At 52.6% G+C, this 20309-nt stretch overlaps 1 protein-coding gene across 2 annotated transcripts; it reads right to left on the bottom strand.

Moving 5' to 3' along the window:
* Positions 1–1141: 1141 nt before the first annotated feature.
* NFATC4 (nuclear factor of activated T cells 4) lies at positions 1142–10353 on the bottom strand. Of its 2 annotated transcripts, none has more exons than XM_058738676.1 (10): positions 10063–10353; positions 7868–8963; positions 6296–6458; positions 5509–5708; positions 5007–5179; positions 4404–4544; positions 3447–3502; positions 3043–3169; positions 2269–2850; positions 1142–1518 (listed from the first exon to the last, which is right to left on the bottom strand). In XM_058738676.1, exons 1-10 carry the CDS (start codon positions 10160–10162, stop codon positions 1451–1453), a joined length of 2706 nt encoding a protein of 901 aa, XP_058594659.1. In that variant the 5' UTR covers positions 10163–10353; the 3' UTR covers positions 1142–1450. The 2 variants fall into 2 exon arrangements, with proteins under 2 accessions (XP_058594659.1, XP_058594660.1); XM_058738677.1 differs by lacking the exon at positions 10063–10353 and adding an exon at positions 9347–9784.
* Between the last annotated feature and the right edge of the window lie 9956 nt (positions 10354–20309).

The following is a 20309-nucleotide window of genomic DNA, read 5'->3' as shown; positions in this document are numbered from 1 at the left end:
GACGGAGAGGGGTGGGTGGGGGAAGGTATTATCCCCATTTCCTGGGCCCCCAATCTAGAGCCAGCTTCTGTCACACTTGCCCTGGAACACACAGGTACTTGCCAGGCCTGTCTGGACCCACTGGGCATAGAGAGGCCCCACCAGCCTTAGGTGAGGCAAGTTTCCCAAGTATGAATTCCCTGAATATCTTTTGAGTATGGCCGCCTGCAGCCAGGCCTCTCCAACTCAGCTTGGTGGTACCCAGTGCCTACTGTGTACCAGGCTCCAGGTGAGCAGGGCAGATAAGGTCAGACTTTCCCCAACCCACTGGAGACTTGGTCCCTCCCATGGCCTGTTAACTGGGGCAAACCAGGTTTCCAACCCCGGCCTGTCAGTGGGGACATGTGGGTGTACCTGCAGGATAGACCAGGAGATCATACAATGCCCTGAACCCGAGCAAGTGGTGACCAGAGCTGTGGGGAGCTGCTTGGTTTCCTATAGTCTACCTCTGAAGCACAGATGTTTCCAGAACGTCTTCACAGTCCTCAAAGGTGGGAGAATCCGGTGTGGATGGTTTCCTATAGTCTACCTCTGAAGCACAGATGTTTCCAGAATGTCTTCACAGTCCTCAAAGGTGGGAGAATCCGGTGTGGATGGGTCCATGCCAGCCCTCCCTCACCCCTAACCATACTCGAGGGAGATAAGCCTCAGGCCCGAGCCCAAAGGTATCTGAGGGTGGGTTGGGGAGGGTGGGCTGGGCAGGAGGCCAGGAGTGTGGCTGGCATTCAACCTGTTAGTTGATTAGCTGTGTGATCTTGGACAAGCCCTTTTCCCTCTCTGAGCCTGGGATTTCTCCTTTATAAATGGGGAAAAGGGATCAGACTGGTTTTCGTGACCTTGGCTATGAATCCGAATCATCTGAGTGGCGGTAAGAGAAAGAAACTTGAAAATACAGATTCCTAGGCCCCATCCCAAAGCTCCTAAAGGAATCTGAATCCCCAGGGAGGAGAGGCCTACTCAAGCCCCCAACCTCACTCCAGCTGGGGAGCCTCTGGAGTCCCTTCAAACCCTCCCCAGCACCCCTCCACTGAGAAACCCTTTGGGATACAGGGCTAGAGTAAGCTGCCCCATCTCTCTGTCCAAAGATTTCTGGAGGCTGAAGCACTAGTCAGTGAGCAGTTTATTATCCATCAAGCCGTCCCCAGCCTCCCAGCACCGTGGCCTGTACACAACTAGACACAGCCTTCACTCCAGTCTTTCCTCACACCCAGCCTTGGTCCCCACCCCCATCTTAGCCCCTCCAAGGCAGCACCAGGCCCAGGGGCCACACCTCAGCTAAGGGCAGGAGAGAGGAGGCAAAAGCTGGAGAAAGAGGATCCAGATTGGCCCCAAGCTTCTGGAACCGCCACCCCAGGATGAAGGGAAAGTGGGCAGGGCTTGGGCAGGGGGGCTGGGGTTGCCAGGTGATGCTTCAGGCAGGAGGCTCTTCTCCAGGAGGTGCAGGGAAGCCACTCAGGTCTCGGCCAATGATCTCACTCACTGTAAAGGAGGTGCAGTTGAAAGATTGGGCTAGGGACTGGTCCCCACCTTTTCCAGAAATTCCCAATCCATTCCAGGCAGGCCTCAGTCTAGGATGCTTCTAGGCTCCTCCTCCACTGGCTTCTCTTCCACAGGGCCTCAGTTTCCCCAATGTGTCTTGATACCTGTCCCCAATCAAATCTCACTCAATTCCATCCATGTGGGCTCCCAGGCCCCCATCTTAGCCCTTTCCTGCTGGCTCGGCCTGCGGTGTTTGGGCAGTCACTGTCATCGGGGCCAGAGGTGGGTGTAGCCAGTGGGAGGAAGGAGATGCAAAATACGAAGGCTCCTCATCACCAAACCTGACCACAGTCACCATGTGTGGGGGGACGCTGAGGCAAGGGAAAATGTGCCTGACTGGGACCTCAGCAAGCCCCTGCCCCGCTCTGAAATTCAGTGCGTGACTCTGACAATTGAGGGAGCTAGGCTGAATGGTCTTCAAAGTACTTCTAGCCCGGAAATTCTGTGATCTGGGACAGAGGGCAGAGGCAGGAGAAGGGCTGGGGCAGGAACTCTCTGCACCCTTCAGAACCGAGTTTAACCAGATTTAGGTGGCCACATGCACCAAACACTTGCCTCCTGAGACCCTCCAATTGGCCCTGAGGGCCCGAGGATGCCCCATCTCTGGGAAGCCAAACTCCAGCCCTCAGCAAACATGCAGAGCAATCTCTTGCACACACTCACACTCACAACCCCCAGCCCCACACCCACCTTCCTCCAGCGTGATACCCTGGATAGGGACACTGTCTCGGAAGCCGCTGCCGTAGCCACCCCTGGATTTCTCCTGCTCCGGAGCCCCCTCCCCAGGGCCATAGCTCGGCCCTACCTCATTGTATCCCTCAGCAGGTGGGGGATGAACACCACTCTGGGGAGGGAAGGGGCCTTCCAGCGGTGGGGATGAAGGCAGTGGAGGTCGAAAGGGAGCTGGAGGAGGGAACGGCAGCCCCAAGGGAAATGGGGAGCCCCGTCCTCCATAGGGGTCACTAGGGAAGGGCCGGGGAAGGAAGGAGACTGGAGGCGGACGGGCACAACCTGCGGTACCCCCAGTCTCAGGGAACATCCGTAGGCCAGGTCTGTAGGATGGTGGGGGCCCCGTCTGGGGGTACAGAGGGGGTGTGCCATAGCTGAAGCCTTCTGACAGGTAAGGAGCTTCGTAAGCAGGGTCTTCGTGGGGATAGGAGGGGTATGGGGGCCTGGGTGGTGAGAAGTCCATGTCAGTGCCAAAGGGGGGGCCAGGTGCTGAAGGGAAGCCGCGGAGAGAGGAGTCCGGTAAAGGCTCCTCCTTGAAGATCACTGGGTAGATGAGAAAGCAGGACACACTGGTGAGAGGGCTGGCAGTCTCCCCACTGCACGGCCTCTGCCCACTTCTCTGTCCCCAGGCTCCATCCGTCCCTTGGATCCTCACGATGGGGCACCGCATCCCTCTGCCCCTGCCTCAGCTCCCCGTATCCCCACACCCCCACCGTGGGCTGTCCCAGAACGTACCAGGCAGAAACTTGAAACTCTGGGTAGGACTGCGCTTCCTCCGCCCATTGGAGACATAAAAGTAGACCTGGACTGGCCGGGACACCCGCTTGTTGCTGTACTCAGGAACAGTCAGGGTCAGCGTCACCTGGGGGAGAACACAGGATGAGGTAGGGAGCCCTCGGGGATCTGGCTCGGCATAGCCCTTTCAAGGACCCAAACTCCACCTCCTGGCTTTTTCCATTTGCTAGACAGCAAACTTCATTTCCTAGAGATGAACCTGCTCCCAGAGTGACCAGACTGCCTCCTCCAGAAAAGAAGAGGTAGCTTCTGGAGTCCATTCCCATGGGCAAGGGACATAGCTGTGAATTTCCTGACTTCTCCCACCACCCGCCCAGGGTGGGTGCCCTAGGTGACATTGGTACCTCATTGCTCTGCAACCGGTTCACTGTGGCCTCCTCCTCCCACTGCAGCTTTCCATCTGTGCAGGAGGAACAGAGAGCTCCAGCCCAATTCCAGGGCCCATGCCCCTTGCCCAGTCCCCTGCCACTTCCCCTCCTGCTAGAGTCAGGGCCACACTCAGAAGGCCCCTACAAGGCCTGGCTCACAGGGGAGCCCATTGCGTGTTTACTCAATTGGATGGAAGAGGCAGCAAACTGAAACAAGAGAAGTGGCAGGGCCAGCCCAGGGAACCAGAGAGAGTTCATGACAGAGGTGACTCTGGAACCCTCCCATTCAGTTCCAAACATCACCTGCCATGACAGTGCTGGGAGGAAGTTCAAGAGTAAGAAAGGTCCTAGCTTGAAGGAAGGCAATGAGACCCTGATCTCAAGATCCAGAATCTCTGAACCTTCTCTGACATGGTCCCAGGGTGCTCCATTTGAGTGTAGGTGCTGGGGTTCTTGGTGGGCAGGGGTGGGGGGAGGGCAAAGGGCTCAGGTTGGTGGGTTTACTTGGACCCCTAAATGTCCCCTTCTCCAGCCCCGCAACTGACCCGAGGCCCCTCACAGGCTTTGTAATCACAGTTGTGCTACCAGGTCCATAACTAAGGAGGGGCTTGGGGTCTGGGAGGATATAAGTCCCCTCTTCCTCTCTCCTCTATGGACTATCTACATAGGAGTAAACTGTGTCAAAGCTGACTCCTCTTTAATAAAATGAATGTGATTTCTCACATCTGTTCATCATCTTGAGCATTTCAGATTGCTGTCACACCCATCTCCCCATGGGAAGCAGACAGGACAATAGGAAGGGCAGTCCATCTGTTCCCTTTCACAGATAAGGAAACTGAGGTTCAACTTGCTAGTTTAATGACAGTGCCAGAGATCTCTCACTTGCCCGTTCCAAACTCTTCCTGCCTGCCCCCCACCCCCATGAGTGCTCACCAGGGCCCCTCTCGATGAACACCACCTTGGAGTCTGGCAGGAAGTTGGAGCCAGTGAGCACTAGTTCCTCTCCTCCTCTCACAGAACAGGCACTGGGGCTGTAGGCCTCTACCTGGGGCAGCTCCTGGGCCGAGCGCTGGGCTGCAGAGCAGTGCAGGAAGGAGGCTGGCTGGGCTGAGTCCAAGAGGACCCCACCCTTCTTGGAATAACTGCCACAGGACCCTGGAGGAGTCCTCCTCGGTAGCAGACATACAAGTAAATCAACAGTATCCCTGGGGTCATACACACCAGGTGAGGAGCTTGGGCAGAGACAGAGATGAACAGCGTCACCTAAGGGCAGAGTTACCCAAACAAGTACACAGGGCCACCCAGAGACAGATGGAGGACAGGCCAGAGACAGTCCAGCCCAGAGACAGAGTCTGTGGCAGGGACAAATTAGAACACTGCCCCCAACCCCTCCATAATAGAAATAAGCGCTGAGTCCTTTATAGGGCTACCTAGGACAGGACACAAGACACTATGCAGAAGAGATGGGAAGCCAGACATACACGCAAACAGGGAGTGGCAAGAGACATAGAGACGGCACAGGGCCTCTTTGCTCACAGCACTCAATGGGCACTGATGCTGTCTGCACTGAGACGACCTTCCCGCTGCCCTGGGGCACGTGCACCCGGAAGACGAGCCGCACACGTGTGTTCTTGCGCCCAATGTCTGTCTCCCCCTTCCGCAGCTCAATGTCTGAGTTCCGGAGCTTCAGGATTCCAGCACAGTCAATGCTGAAGGCAGAGAATGGAAGGCAAGCCCCCACCCAGCTGAAGCCAAATGGCGAGGCCCCTGTAAGGAGGAAGCCCCCACGCTTCATCCAAAGCCCTGAATGACTTTCTCTGGGAACCCAGGGGGGTATTTTCTAATCACAGGTGGTCTCTCCAAGGTGCTCCCTAGGCCCCAAGTCCTCTTCTAGATCATGAGAAGGCCTGGAACCTGTTCCTAGAGGTGATGTCCAGCTAGCTCTTCTGGGAAGAGGAAGAGTGGGCCTAGCTTAGACCTCATGGAAAAGGCTGGTCCTAAAGCCTGAAGACTGAGGGGAAGTGAAGTGGGGACCTACTTGGCTGCCATGTTGTTCTCAGGAAGCAGGGTCATCTCCAACACTTTGGTACCACTGACTACAGCTTCATAGCTAGCTGTGGCCACCATCTTGCCTGTGATACGGTGCACCTGATAGAAGGCATGAGGCCGCAGGTTCCTTTCATCTGCAGTGCCAATGAACATCTGTAGGGTCAGTGGCTTCTCACTGTAGCCTAGGAGCTGGCAGACGGAAAGAGAGAGGCCACCCAACTGAAACCCCCACTGTCTCATCCTTCATCCATCCCTGGGCTTTCAGTCCACCAGGGGATGAGGATGGTGAAAGATAAAGGATATCCTGAAAGGGATTCCCAGGGGGAATTGGGCACCAGCGGTGGAGAAAACGTGGCCTGGAGTTTACAGTGTTACTCTTGGAATAAGGCCCAAACTGAGCTGGGCAAAGGGGGAAATCTTCCAAGAGAGACTGGCCCAACTCAACAGACAACCTAACTCCCAGTGAACTTTGGCCTCAGCCTAACCCCTCCCCCATATCTGGCAGGCTACCATTTTCCAGAGTAGACATGAGGCGGGTGTCCCATGGGAAGAGTGGAGCGGGGGTGGAGGGACAGAGAAGGAGAGAGTATATCCGGGTCCTGGAAGTGCACCCTTCCTCCCTTAACTCCAGCCCCTCCCCCAGGCTGCCTGCAGGGTCATTGCTGAGAGGGAGTGTGGGAAAGGGCAGTGCCATGGGTCTGCACAGCTGGAGCCCATCTGCAGGGATCTGGGACTGGAGAAGAGAAAGGCTATCAGGACTGCCCTCTGCCCCTTACCTTGACTACAGGGTGACCACCAGGGGCAGCTTTGACAGCCCCTCGGCTGCCCTCAGTCTCGTAATGGGCCCGGTGGTGGGCTCTAGGCTGCACCTCAATCCTCAGCTCCAGCTGCTCATACTGGCTGGGCAGAGGCCAATCCAGCGGGGGTAAGGCAGAGGTCCTGGGTAGGAGAGAAAAGCACTGATCATATGCAGTCTCAGACCTCAGTCGGAGCAGCACTGGGCCCAGCTCCCTGGGATGTGAGGGAGGAGGGGGTGTGAGTGTGGGAGAAAGGAAGTCACAGCAGAAATAAAACAGTCCACCAGCCCCAAAGCAAGGGGAGATAGGAGACAGCCCTCTCAGAGCCCCTTGAGATGAGGGTGTGGAAGATGACACAAGGCTTGAGACTCCTTTCTTTCCAGTTCTGAGCACAGGGTTTGGGGTGGCGAGGGTTCCTTCATGGGGAGGCAGAGGTGAACCTAGACCTAATCCTAATCCCCAGACCTGGATGGGAAGAGTCAAGTAAAGAAATACTTCAGGCCAGAAAAGTCCTCAGAGGTTACCCCTTTGTTTTTCAGATAAAGAAACTGAGGCCCAGGGAGTAGAATCCAGCAAGCCAAGCAAGCCAGTGACTGACAGAAGCCAGGATTGTTTCCAAGCCAGCACCCTCTCCACTAGTTGGGGCTGGACAGGTCGGTTCCATAAAGCTGGGGGTTACAGATGGGCAACTTTCCTGTCCTGAACTCAAAGATACCCCCCACCCAGGTGGTGGCTGGCATTGTCTGGAGACACTCTGAGTAGTCGAAACTAGGGGAGAGGGTACCATCCAGAAAGTAGAGGCCAGGGATGTTGCTAAACTATCCTACAGCGCCCACCACAGCCCCATACAACCATCATCCTGCTCAAAATATCAACCATGCTGCAGAAGTGAAACCCTGCCCTGCAGGGTTACACCCATGGGAGCAGGTGTAAAGGTTTCTTTCCCCAGGAAACTTTTCTGGGTAGAGCCAACTCAATCTGACATCCCAAGATTTAGGATTATTGAAATGTGCAGGGTTCTTGAGTGAAAGGGGTGGAAGAACTTCAAGAACTGCTTGTTTCAGTATGAATTCCTTGACTTGCAAGCTATTTTATTCAAATTAGCAGCTACACTTTTAATCAGTAAGTCAGGGCCCTAGAAATTAAGAGAAGGGAGACTCCCTGCTACCGGGTGTAGGGCAGAAATCCAGCCAGGTTCCATGCCCAGCCAGTGCCAGCATAGAGCTAAGGGTGGGGAACACCCTAGAGATCCTCCTTCTTTACCTAATTGGTCCTCTTGGTGGGGGTGGGGGAGAGGTTTTTCCTTATTGGTCCCCAGGGAGTGATTGTCCTTTTGTAAATTATCTGTCTGGAGGGGGTGGGGTTTTTGTTTTGTTTTGTTTTTTAATGTTCTCCAAAACTGGGTAGATGGCAGCAGCCAAGCTGGTTGCAGATTCTCTTCTGAAATGCCAAGGGGCACAGAACTAGGACCTTTCTTCAAACCCATCCCATCACCCTCCTGCTCTAAGTGAGATGGCTGGAGACACAGGCGGTGCTAGGCACAATCCTCACCTGAAGATGGGGCTGTGTCCCCCAATCCGGGCCTTGGACCAAGCCAGTGGGGAGGGCACTGCCAGGTAGTCCATGCCCGCCACCTCCTTCCGAGGACCCCCGGGGGGAGCCACGGCCTCCTCTGCTCCTGACTGCAGCTTCCCATTGCACGGGGAAGGCTCCTCAGGCCGAGGCAGAGCCACTGCCTGCTCGCTGGAGGTCCGCCGGGTCTTCTGCGGGATGCTCTCCGCGGGTGGGGCTCCCACGTAGTCAAAAGGGCCAGGGGAGCCAGGGTCACGGGCCAGAGGCAATGGGGGTGGTGGAGGTGGCTCGGGCCCCTCCTCCCCCAGGCTGCCGCGGCGGGACAGAGCTGGGGAGGCCGAAGACGGGGTCCCAGAGCTGGAATAGCGCCGCTTGCCACAGGGAGAGGCGGGCCGCGGGGAGGCTGGGGTGGGCCCAGGAGCGCTGAGGAGTAGCCAGCTATCCTCTGGCCCCCGACCTCCGGGGCTCGGACCATACAGGTTCCAGGGATCGTCGGGGGTCCACGGCCTAGGGGAGGCCCTAGGCGAGGGCAGGGGGGAGCCCAGGCCAAAGCGGGAGGCCGCCTCATTTAGCTCAGACTCCACCTCGTCGCAGGCCGCATACAGGGCTGCCTCGTCTGAAGCGTCGGAGAAGAAGCTCCACGAGGACAGGCTGCTGCTGCCAGGGCTGGGGCTGAAGAAGGGACCCCCGCCCTGGCCCCCGGTCTCTCGGTAGCCCCCAAAGCCTTCTGGTGGCGGGTAATCCCTGGGGGAGCCGTCCCCCCAGGCATCAGGGTTGTCCTCCAGCGTGGCCGGCGGGTCGGGCGTGGGAGAGATGGAGGTGATGCGGATGCTAGGGCACTCAAGAACACGGCCTCCCCCAACCCCCCCGGAAGCCCCTCCCGGTCCCCCCAGCCTCACTGACCGGGCGGGCTGGCTCTCCCAAGTGCCAGGTGAGGGGGCCGGGCGGGGTGGTGGCGAATGCATGCCAGGCCGAGGGGGTGGAGGCCGAGGAATGCCAATAGGGGCAGCGCCATAGGGAGGGGGCTCCCCCAGGGCCAGACGGCAGCATGGTGGGGCGTCCTCTGAGTCCAGTTCTGTCGAAATGGGAAGGGAGGGGAACAGAGAGAGGGATGCCACAGGAGATGGGGACAAAGAGAAGCAGGTGAGATGTCTGGGTTCCTCGAGTGGCCAGCCCTCCACGCCCCGTATGCCACCCCCTCCTCAGTATAAGGGGGCTGGGTCCTGAGATGTCCTTCAGAGCCACGAAGACAAAGGCAAAGTTGGACCTCAGAAGGTGGAGTGCATAGATCCAGACGTCCCAGGCCTTTGCCCACTGGGATAACCTGAGCCCCTGGCCCCGGAACCAGGGGTACCAGACGGGGCGGGTCTTAAGGTGAGGAAGGCGACTCGAGAGGAGCTGGATTTGGGCCTGGAGGCGTGTTTAGGGAAGCGCAGGGCTGGGCTGGGGGCGACTCACACATGAACCCAATTAGCAGCGGCTCCCAAACCCCCAAACGGTGCTGGCAGGAGCCCCAGTTGCCATCGCAACAGTGGCCAAGGGAGGGGGGCTCCAGGGCTGTGGCAACGAGGGGAGGTGGCTCCTCCCTCGCTCCCCCCATCTGGGGGCGGGGGTACAGCCGAGGGGATGCTGCGTGCCGGGCCCGGCCCGGGGGAGGGGGCCGCGGGCAGCGCGAATTCCGTGAGAGCGGCGGCCGCCGCCCCCGGCTCAGTCCCCGCCATCTGCCTCTCATTGCGGCCGGCGGGGGAGGGGGAGGGGAGGGGCGCCCTGGCGGGCCCGGAGAGCTCCCCCAGCCCCGGGCGTCGGGTCCGCCGGCCCAGGGCCGGGACCGCGAGGGACACGCTCCGGGGCCCCCTTCCCCTTCCCCTGGCAGCGCCCGGGGCTCCCGGGGCCGCTGTTCCCGCCCGCCCCCCAGCCTGGTGACAGACGGCCCAGCCGAGAGGCGGCGCGCGGCCAACGGCACCCCCACCCCCACCCCAGTCACGACCTAAAAAGGAGAAAGTGGTGCCCGGCCCCCAGCCTCACCTCCGCAGACCCCAGAGCCTCTGTGACTTCCCCCCACCTCTGAGCCCCTCATCCTCCACCCCAGGCTCGCTGCCCTAAAATCCCCAGTCTCGGGATCTCCGGGCCCTTCCTTTCCTGACCCCAAGACCACTTCCCAGCCCCGCACTAACCTTCCCCCGACCCCCCCGCGCCCAGCGGGGGGGTCTCCTTTTCCTCCCCGAACACCAGCTTAAATTCCAGCTCCTCATCCTCGCAGCTCGCTGCCCCCATGGAGCCGGCCAGAGCCCCCAGGTCCTGGTCTGGGTGGGAGGGGGGGAGCTCAGGAGGCTGCCGTATCTTCACCCGTGGCTCCCTCCCTCCCCTTCTCCGTGACGCCCCCTCCTCCGCCGCTGCCTCCTCCCTCCGGACGCCCCCTCGTTATTATAGAAACTTTTCCAAACTTTTTTCCCCCAAACTTCTTCAAAGCGCCCCCCCAGCCTGTCCCTGATTGGCTGCCCGGGATGCTCCAGCCCCTCCTCCAGGGATGAGATGAGAAAACCACGCGCCCCTCGTCCTCCCCCACCCTCCCTCCCTCTGTCCTCTCTCCAGTCCCTCCCCCTCAAAAAAAAAAAAAAAAAAAAAGGAACAAAACTTAATTGGAAAACGGTCCCTCAGGCTTGTTGCGACCTCACTGAAGCCTATAGGCCCGCATTGGAGACAATCATATCCCTCCGGGAGCATTTCCACCACCACCACCCTCTTGTTAGTCTAAGTTGGGGCTCCGGGTCCGAGAATCTTAAAGGGGCCATATCCTGGGTCCACCGTGTAGAGAGCCCAGGCAGACCCTTTCTTAAGTTCTGAAGAGTTGTGCAGCCAGCAACTCTCAAGCAAGGACACCTCCTCTCTCCTTTGCCTCCAAGCCTTCGGGCCCAGCGGGCTCTGGGGTGCAGAGCGGCTACAGCCTGCTCTGAAAAGGAAAAGGTCTTCCATCGTCTGAGGCCGCCCTGCCTGGAAGCCTTTGCCCTGCAGAGTCAGCCCTTCCAGCTACCGTCTCTGCCCAACCCTCAAAGGTGAAGAACTTTTAGCCGTCTTGGGGAACTGTTCAAAGGTCCACAGCCTCTGACGGACGGTGATCCAGGCCGGACTTTACCGCTGCCCTTGTCCCAGCCACCCAGAGGGGCCATTAATTAGCCTCCGCGGGAAGTCGGCTCCCTCCTCCCTAGAAATGCAGTCTGGAATGAATCTCGGATCCGATGGCATCCCGCTCCGGCCCGCCTGAAAATCCTGGCCAGATTTTCTAGGAGCCCAGAGCCGGACGACCTTGTGGGCCCCGGGGTTGGACACCTGTCACCTGGGCGGGGGGGAGGAAGGAAGACTCGGACTGGAGTTTCAAGGAAGGGCAGGTATGGTGGGGCCTGGTTGGGTGAGAGGGAGTTAGATCAGAGATTCTTGATTCGGAAGGCGGCCAGGGTACCATCCCCGCCCCCGACCCCCAAGCAAGAATGTGTACTTCAAAGTTCTCTAACAGGCCGCAGCGATTTTTCATCTAAATCCCTCCAGCTCAGGGCTGCGCCCTCAGCGGCGCCCCAGCCCCGCACCTAAAGGGTTAAGCGACGCCCCTCGGGTCAGACGTTTACAAACACTCGGGAGCCGGGCGGGGACCGCGCCCGTTACTCTAATGAGAAACAGGCTCTGCGGGGCTGGGGAAGAGGGGAGGGCTGGCCCGGCGGGCCGGAGCTCCGCAGCAGCGCAGGCGGCTCCCCTCCCTTCCCTCCCGTCCTCCCGCTGGCCCGCCCTGGGGACCCCCCCCCCCCCCAGCCCCCGGGGACCCCAGTGACGTGCGGAGCTGCTCCGGCTCCGAGCCCAGGACCGCGACGCTGGAGGGGCGGGGATAAGAGGCTGGGCCGGCGGGGAGAGAAGAATGTTCCGAGGCCGAGCAGGGAGGCGGCCTGGTTTGATTTTTCTTTTCCTTTCTTTCTTTCTTTCTTTTTTTTTTTTTTTCTCCCCCTTTGGTTGGTCTCCTCAAATTACATTTCCCTTCCAGCTTCATCTCGGAAATAAAGGAAGGAGAGACCTACAAGGAGGGAGAGCGAGGAACACCCTGAGACTTGCGCGACCAGCTTCCACCCGAGGGGGCTGCAGAGAGAGGAGGGAAGCAGAGGCTAGAAGGGCAGGGGAAGAGACCCCAACCCAGCCCCTGCTTCCCCACACGTCGCCCCCGCGCCCCCCACCCCTCTGCTACACACGCAGACGCGCACATTCTTTTCAAATGTCATATTTCCTTTGATCCTGGGCAGCGTTTCTCCATGTGTCTGGCTCAGCTCCTGCCCAGCCAGCCACCTCCCCCTCTCACCCTCCTTTGTATATTTTCCTGGAGAACTCTTCCCCTCCTCCAAGCATCTGGAAGGCCCTCGAGGCTGGCGTCGGCGCACATTCCCCCCGCGACTCTGGCCTCGCCTTCCAGTGACTCAATTTCCCCTCTGCGGGTGTCGGGCGGGGGAGGGGGGGGGCAGGGCGGGGAACAGAGGGGAGAGTTGTTGAGAGCAGAAGTAGTACGAGCGAGCCTGAAGACTGTTCAGAGTGCCAAGCTTCTCTGGGGGGAGTGGAGCGGGGCATCCCCTAGATTCTGAAAACCCTATCTGCCTGGGCTACAGCAGAGGGATGGAATTTATGACTTCTGCAACGTCCCGCCTGGGGAAGAGCGAGTATTTGTAGGTTTAGGTTGCTGTACACTTCTGCTCCCCGGCGGCCATAAAGACCCAGCCTCCCTCGCTCCGGCAGTCCCAGGTTTCTCGCGCGCCTAACCTTTGTCCTCGCTCCGCTGCCCCCTAGCGGGCAAACCTGAGCGCCGTTCGGCTCTCTTTCACCTTGTGTTAGTGGAACGCTTTGCCTAGTGCCCTGCACTTTCACAACCTTGATTGAACGGCCTTGGAGGTGGACGTTATTATTTTTTTAGTCACAGATGCATTCTCCTTGTAAATGACTCAAGCCGTAGAAAACTATATAGTAAACCGTGACAGTCCACCGTTTTGTGTATATTTCCTAACATGTACACACACCTGCTCTTTTCAGGAACATGAGACCATGCTGCAAGCATTTTTCATGACTTGCTCTTCCCCCCCCCCCCCCTCATTTTAACAAATGGCTTGGATGGGGCGCCTGGGTGGCTCAGTCGGGTAAGCTTCCGACTTCAGCTCAGGTCACGATCTCGTGGTCCGTGAGTTCGAGCCCCGCGTCAGGCTCTGGGCTGATGGCTCAGAGCCTGGAGCCTGCTTCTGATTCTGTGTCTTCCTCTCTCTCTCTGCCCCTCCCCCGTTCATGCTCTGTCTCTCTCTGTCCCAAAAATAAGTAAACGTTAAAAAAAATTTTTTTTCAAAAAAACAAAAAACAAATGGCTTGGAGATCTTTTCCTGTCGGTACATGTGCATCTGAAAATGGTGACAAAAGTGCCCATCTCTTCATGTGAGGTTAGTGACACAGCTAGGTCTGTGGGTCCTTTACCAGTGCTAATATGGCCCATGCCATATTTTACATAGGAATCCGTGTTAGGCTGAACTCCCCCCAAAAGCTGAGGCTGAGACAAGAATGACATGCAGGTAGTTTATTGTGGACAGCAATCACAAGGGACAAGGCAGGTGAGGAATGGGAAGAGGGAAAGTGGGAACGAGGGAAAGTAGGTCCAAGGATGTGGTACTAAGCTGGTCACTGCTCTGAGCAACTGGAACATTATCCCACTGGGACTTTCTGTGGAGCCACATAGAATATGAGTCAAGAGACAAAGAGAGGAATATTTACCCACTGACTCTTACCCCCAATGGTCAAAAGTTGCCCCTTGAATTGTTAATTCCCTCACCCTTCCAAGTTTACACAAGTGTCAGAAATGATAGGTGTCCCACAAGTCTTCAGTGAAGAATTCCCCAGGGTAAAGGCAAAGCTAGGCGCTGTAGTTGGAAGCAGATACTGTCAGGTGATGCCTGCAAGCAGTTAGTTGCCACAGTAATATCTACAGTAAAAAGATGGGTGGAGAATATATGAGGCAGCTAAGATGTGCCTGTACAAGATCATTCATTCAAACAAAAAATATGTATTGAAGTAAGTACCTTTATGTTCAGAGGCAGTTCTAGGCATTGGGTACCTATACTTATAAACCAAGCCCCCAAGATTTCCAGTTATTGTCAAGCTGAAAATATATTTCGTACTTGACATCTCCCTCTTCTGTGCTCCAATAACCGTAGAAAAGTATGTTTTTGTTTTTTAATTTTTTTAACGTTTATTCATTTTTGAGAGACAGAGTGTGAGCAGGGGAGAGGCAGAGAGAGAAGGAGACACAGAATCTGAAGCAGGCTCCAGACTCTGTCAGCACAGAGCCCGATGTGGGGCTCAAACCCATGAACCATGAGATGGTGAGATCATGACCTTTGCTGAAGTCAGACACCCAACCAATCGAGCCACTCAGGTACCCCATAGAAAAGTACGTTTTATTCATGCAGTATCTACCTCCTTTTTATTCCCTTCATTGCTACCCCGGTTTAGACCTTGATTTTTTCCTGACTGATTTTTCCTGACTGAGACTGTCAGTAACAACAAATACCTTACATATTTTACAACTGAAGTATATGATTTTCAAAGCCCATCTCTTCTGTAACAAAAGATTATTTTCAGTATTAATGATGATATGAAACATAATCATGACCAGAAAAGAAATACAGAGTACAAATTTTCTTTTACTGACCTAATATGTTCATAATAATGCCAGTAACATATATATGTTACAGAACAAGAAAAGAAAAAGCAATGGGTTAATAATTATATACATATATTTTTTATCTTAAATAAAAAGGAAAAACATTGGGGCGCCTGGGTGGCGCAGTCGGTTAAGCGTCCGACTTCAGCCAGGTCACGATCTCGCGGTCTGTGAGTTCGAGCCCCGCGTCAGGTTCTGGGCTGATGGCTCGGAGCCTGGAGCCTGTTTCCGATTCTGTGTCTCCCTCTCTCTCTGCCCCTCCCCCGTTCATGCCCTGTCTCTCTCTGTCCCAAAAATAAATAAAAAACGTTGAAAAAAAAAATTAAAAAAAAAAAAAAAAGGAAAAACATATTTACATATTGATCTGTCATAGGAATGAATTATGACACGACAATTTCTGTTCCAGGTCTTAATTTTTACAAATTTGTCAATGACTTTGTAAAAATTGATCTTCCCATATAGACAATAGAGCCAAATTTGTTCTTCTATTTCATGATTGATCAGAGAAAAATTTTTAATAATTTTACATGTTTTTGAAACATAATTCACTTACCACAAAATTCACTCTTTGAAGGCACACAACTCCTTCAAAGTTAGATTGATTTTAGTATATTCAACGGTAGATTTTAGTATATTCACAGAGTCATGCAGCCTTCACCATATACATCTAATTCCAGGATATTTTCAACACCCCAAAAGGGCAGTTAGTAGCCATTCTCTATTCCCCTGTTCCCGTAATTGCTGGAAACCACTAATCAACTTCCTGTCTCCATAGATTGCCTATTCTGGACATTTCATATAAATGGAATAACATAATACGTCAACTTTTGTGCCTGTCTTTTTTTACTTAGCATAATGTTTTCAAGGCTCATCCATGTTGTAGATATCATTAAAAAGACCTGTTCTTTTTTATGGCTAAATGTCAATTTTAATTTTTAAATTTTTCTTCACACAAAGCAACAGATATATCAATAGCTAGAAAAAACATTTCATTGGTTATTGTTAAACCCTTTTATTAGTATATAACTTTTCACATGTTTACATCTTATCTCCCAGTTAGATAATATATACCCAGAAGGAGCTACTAAGTTTTGGGATGATTTGTTACGCAACATTTGCTCAGGCTTGAGGTCCAGGAGCTAGGATGAGATCTGGGCCCTTGCACCTGAGCTTTGTGCCATGATGGGATGAGACTTGAAGATGTTAAGGGAGGGATGGGAGGGATGTGAATTGCTATGACCAGTAGGCAGACTGTGATAGACTTTATCTTCTAAAGATGTAGGTATTTATCCCATTCAACATGCCCTTCTTACAGTGTAACTGCTAGTCCTGCCACCCAGAGATGGGAGGTCTGTGTTCTCTCCCTTGATTGTAACCAGGGGCTTGTGACTGCCTTAACCGATGGCATACAATAACTTTCGAGGCTAGGTCATAAAAAGAATATACATTCTGTCTGGAGTGTGCTCTCTTCCTCTCTCTCTCTCTCTCTCTCTCTCTCTCTCTGTCTTTCTCAATGCTTGCCATATTTCCAGGAAGCCCGAGACACATGGAGAAGTCACATGTATGTGGTACAGCCAGTTGCCCTAGCTAAAGTCTCAGCCAAAAGTCAATATCAACTGCTACACATGTGAGGATTCTAGCTCCCAGCCTTCAAGTCCCCCACCAGACACTGTGGAGCAGATAGATAGGAGCCTTTATCAAACATCTATTATGTGTCAGAAACCATGCTAAGCTCTAGGATACATAGATTCATAGGAGATAGTTGTTGACCGATTGAAGACTTGGTAAGAGATGGTGTTTAGATAACTAAGTGCATCCATTAGAATTAGGCATGGGCCGTATATGACATAAAAACCTGACATAATGGTGGCTTAAATGAGACGGAAGTTTATTTTTCTCTCATATAAAAGCTCTACAGGTAGGCATGCAAGGTCTCAGTATGGCAGCTCCACAGCTATCTGGCTTCCAAGCTCCTTCTGTCTTCCTGTTCCACCCTAGCATTCCACTTCACAGAAGATCCATAAAGGATCCAGCTCAAGATCCAACCATCATGTCCATATTTAAACCAACAAGAAAAAAGAAAAGCCAAAGAATACATACCCTCTCCCTACCCACATCATATATATTCCAATTGGCCAGAATTTAGTCATATGGCCACATACAGCTGTGAGGGAGGCTGGGAAATGTATTTATTCCAAGTGGACATAAGTCTAGCTAAAAATGTCATGTTCTATTACTAAGAAAGATAGGGAGAAAGACTACTGGGGCCAATCAGCAGCCTCTGCAAACTAGAGAAACGGATTCGGGGATTATCCATAAATTCCAGTTACACATGTTGTCTCTTTCCCCTAATATAAGATATTTTGGGGGTGCCTGGGTGGCTCAGTCAGTTAAGCGTCTGACTTCGGCTCAGGTCATGATCTCACAGCTTGTGAATTCGAGCCCCACATCAGGCTCTGTACTGACAGCTCAGAGCATGAAGCCTGCTTTAGATTCTGTGTCTCCCTCTCTCTCTGCCCCTTCCCCAGCTCACACTCTGTCTCTCTCAAAAATAAATAAATATTTAAAAAAATTTTTAAATAATATAGGATATTTTCTTGACTTACCACATAATTATCCTCATTAAGCATTATACAGAACAAATAAAGTTCATTTTATAGTTAAGAAGAAACAACTTTATGAGATTTCTGGTTATCCTATTTTAGGGATGCTATCCATGATGTTGTTTACAGCAACAGAGCCCTCATTCTACAACCAGGGACACTGTTCTCTCAAGTCTCAACAACAACTATGCTTCTCCTGAATCATCACGCAAAAGGCAAAACCATAGAGACATTTAAAATGGCCAATCCTGGGGCACCTGGGTGGCTCAGTTGGTTGAGCATCTTGACTTTGGCTCAGGTCATGATCTCCTGGTGCATGAGTTCAAGCCCCACATCACAGAGCCTGCTTCGGATTCTCTGTCCCTTCCTCTCTGCCCCTCCCCCACTTGTGCTCTCTCAAAAATAAATAAAACATTTAAAATAAGAAAAAAATGGCAGATGTTGAGCTTTTTGTGGGCTGCTAAGCACTCACAATATACATTGTAGATCATTACTTCAATTAATTTGGTCCAATCTAAAATTATCTTCTGCCATTTTTCTTTTTTTTAATTTTTTAAAAATTTATTTATTTTTATTTTTGAGAGACAGAGAGAGCAAGCTGGGGAGGGGCAGAGAGAGAATCCCAAGCAGGCTCCACACTGTTAGCACGGAGCCCGATGCAGGGCTGGGACTCATGAACCTTGTGATCATGACCTGAGCTGAAACCAAGAGTCAGTCACTTAACCGACTGAGCCACCCAGGCGCCCCCTGTCGTCTTTCATAAATTCATGATCACACGCATTAAATTTTATAATCACATGGAATCCCCCAGATTTTGCCCCAGAAATTTCCTGCAGCTTCTTATGAGTATCATTCCTATTTACTCTGGTATGTTATTGCTTCTCACTCTCTGGTTCATCCTGGTCACAGGACAAGTATAAGGACATGAGGTGTGGGGTAGGAAATAGTAAAGCACTCTCCCCTCTGTCAGAGGGACACAATGAAAAACTGTTTCAAAGGAGTCTGTGGGATTGGGTTTTTCCCAAGACCCCTAGTTCTTTTCTTATGGCCATATTTGGATTATCAAGATCTTCATCTTTTTCCGGATCATTATTCTTACTTTCACTGCAGAATCTTGATGAGGTTGTAAACTTATCTGCAATTCAACAACGTGCAAGATCAGCTTCAGAATTCAGTTTACATCTGACATCTACAGGGAAAGATGCATACAGCTGTGCTGTATTTTCTTCTGGGCTTTGAGATGGAATATTCTGTATTCTGAGATTTTTATTCTCCAACCTTTAGCTATCCCCCCTTTAACTACCATAGGAAGCAAAATCCAACCCTAAAATTGGATTCCTCATTACCATTTACCTTTAACTTGTTCTCATTACCTTTAACTTGTTCTATAGGAACTGCTACCTGGCCCCTTAGAATCATATCTAGCTTGCTTTGCTATAGCATATGGAAGGAGTCTCATTTCCTTTTGCTCCGTCTTTACTCTATATCCAATTCCATATGTCCCACGTATTCTCTGCATACAGTCCTACCTATAGATTAATGAAAAGACTTATTGAACAATCATCTCATTCGCCACTACTGAGATACCATATTGAAGTTAAGAGCTCTTTGTACTTTGACCTGGTGGCTAATATATGGTATTGTTCATCCAATACCAGAATAGATGGTTTTGAGAAACAAGATGTTGTAGGCAGAGTGATGGTCCCCAATTATTAGGTAAGGGTCTGAGAAGAAATTTCACCAGTCTCATGGTACCAAGAAAACAAATGTTGGAGTTCAAGACCTGTTGAGAAGGAGGACCCTGATTAACACTCCTGGATTTCAGATAGGGCCCCTGAAGAACTATACTCTCAGACTAAAGCTGTAATCAGTAAGGGTTCACACAAGAAACAGAAATCACACAAGAATTTGAACCAGGAAACTTGAATATAAAATATCAACTATATTGGGGTATTAGAGTACTGAGAGATTGACTTGTAAGAAAAAAAGAGAACTCTAAAGAAGACAGGAATAACAGATATGAGAAAAGCCACTACCTCAAGGCTAAAATAAAACACCAAGGAAGAGGGGCACCTGGGTGGCTCAGTCGGTTAAGCGACTCTTAATTTCAGCTCAGGTCATGATCTCACAGTGCATGAGTTCGAGCCCCACACTGGTCTCTACGCCGACAGCATGGAGCCTGCTTGGGATTCTCTCTCTCTCTCTCTCTCTCTCTCTCTCTCACCACCCCCCCCCGCCCAAATAAACTTTAAAAATAAATAAATAAAATAAAATGTCAGGGAAGACCACCTACGCTGCCTCAAACTCCCAGAGCTGAGACTCTGACCTAATTTTTTTTTTTTCAACATTTTTTATTTATTTTTGGGACAGAGAGAGACAGAGCATGAACGGGGGAGGGGCAGAGAGAGAGGGAGACACAGAATCGGAAACAGGCTCCAGGCTCCGAGCCATCAGCCCAGAGCCTGACGCGGGGCTCGAACTCACGGACCGCGAGATCGTGACCTGGCTGAAGTCGGACGCTTAACCGACTGCGCCACCCAGGCGCCCCGACTCTGACCTAATTTAAGAGACCTGTGACTCACTGGCTGGTGGAGGAGTCACTGAGATACTGCACCTCAGAAATCACTGCAAAACTGTCCAAGGAGGCACCAAGGGAAGTCGTTTAGGGGAAAGTGCCTCATCAGCTGCAATTCACCGAGAAGCCACCCAAGAAGGTGCCAGGCGAGGCTGTTGGCCACTGGGCACCATTGATTGCCTTACTTTGCAGGAGCCTACACTGGAGAAGTTGTACATGCCACTAGAGCCTTGCTAAAGGAACACCAAAACTAGGAAGAGACTTCCTCCTCCTCCAGTGTTCCTCCAGCACCCTCTACTGACAATGCTTAACACTGTGCCAGCTGGCAAAAGAAACATTTACAGAATCTAGCTCCAATATTGCAAAACAGGAAGTGAAGCGTGGGTTTGGAGCTGAGAGTTCGTTGATCATTGGCACAAAGGATAATTTAGAAATAGAAGAGCACAGAGGAAGACTGAAACACAGTTTCAAATCAGCTAGAGTCTACATTGGATGAAAGAGATTTTCCTCTATTCT

Source organism: Neofelis nebulosa, chromosome 7, assembly GCF_028018385.1.
Source record: "Neofelis nebulosa isolate mNeoNeb1 chromosome 7, mNeoNeb1.pri, whole genome shotgun sequence".
Classification (NCBI taxonomy): Eukaryota; Metazoa; Chordata; class Mammalia; order Carnivora; family Felidae; genus Neofelis; species Neofelis nebulosa.
This window is presented reverse-complemented; position numbering and strand designations above follow the sequence as displayed.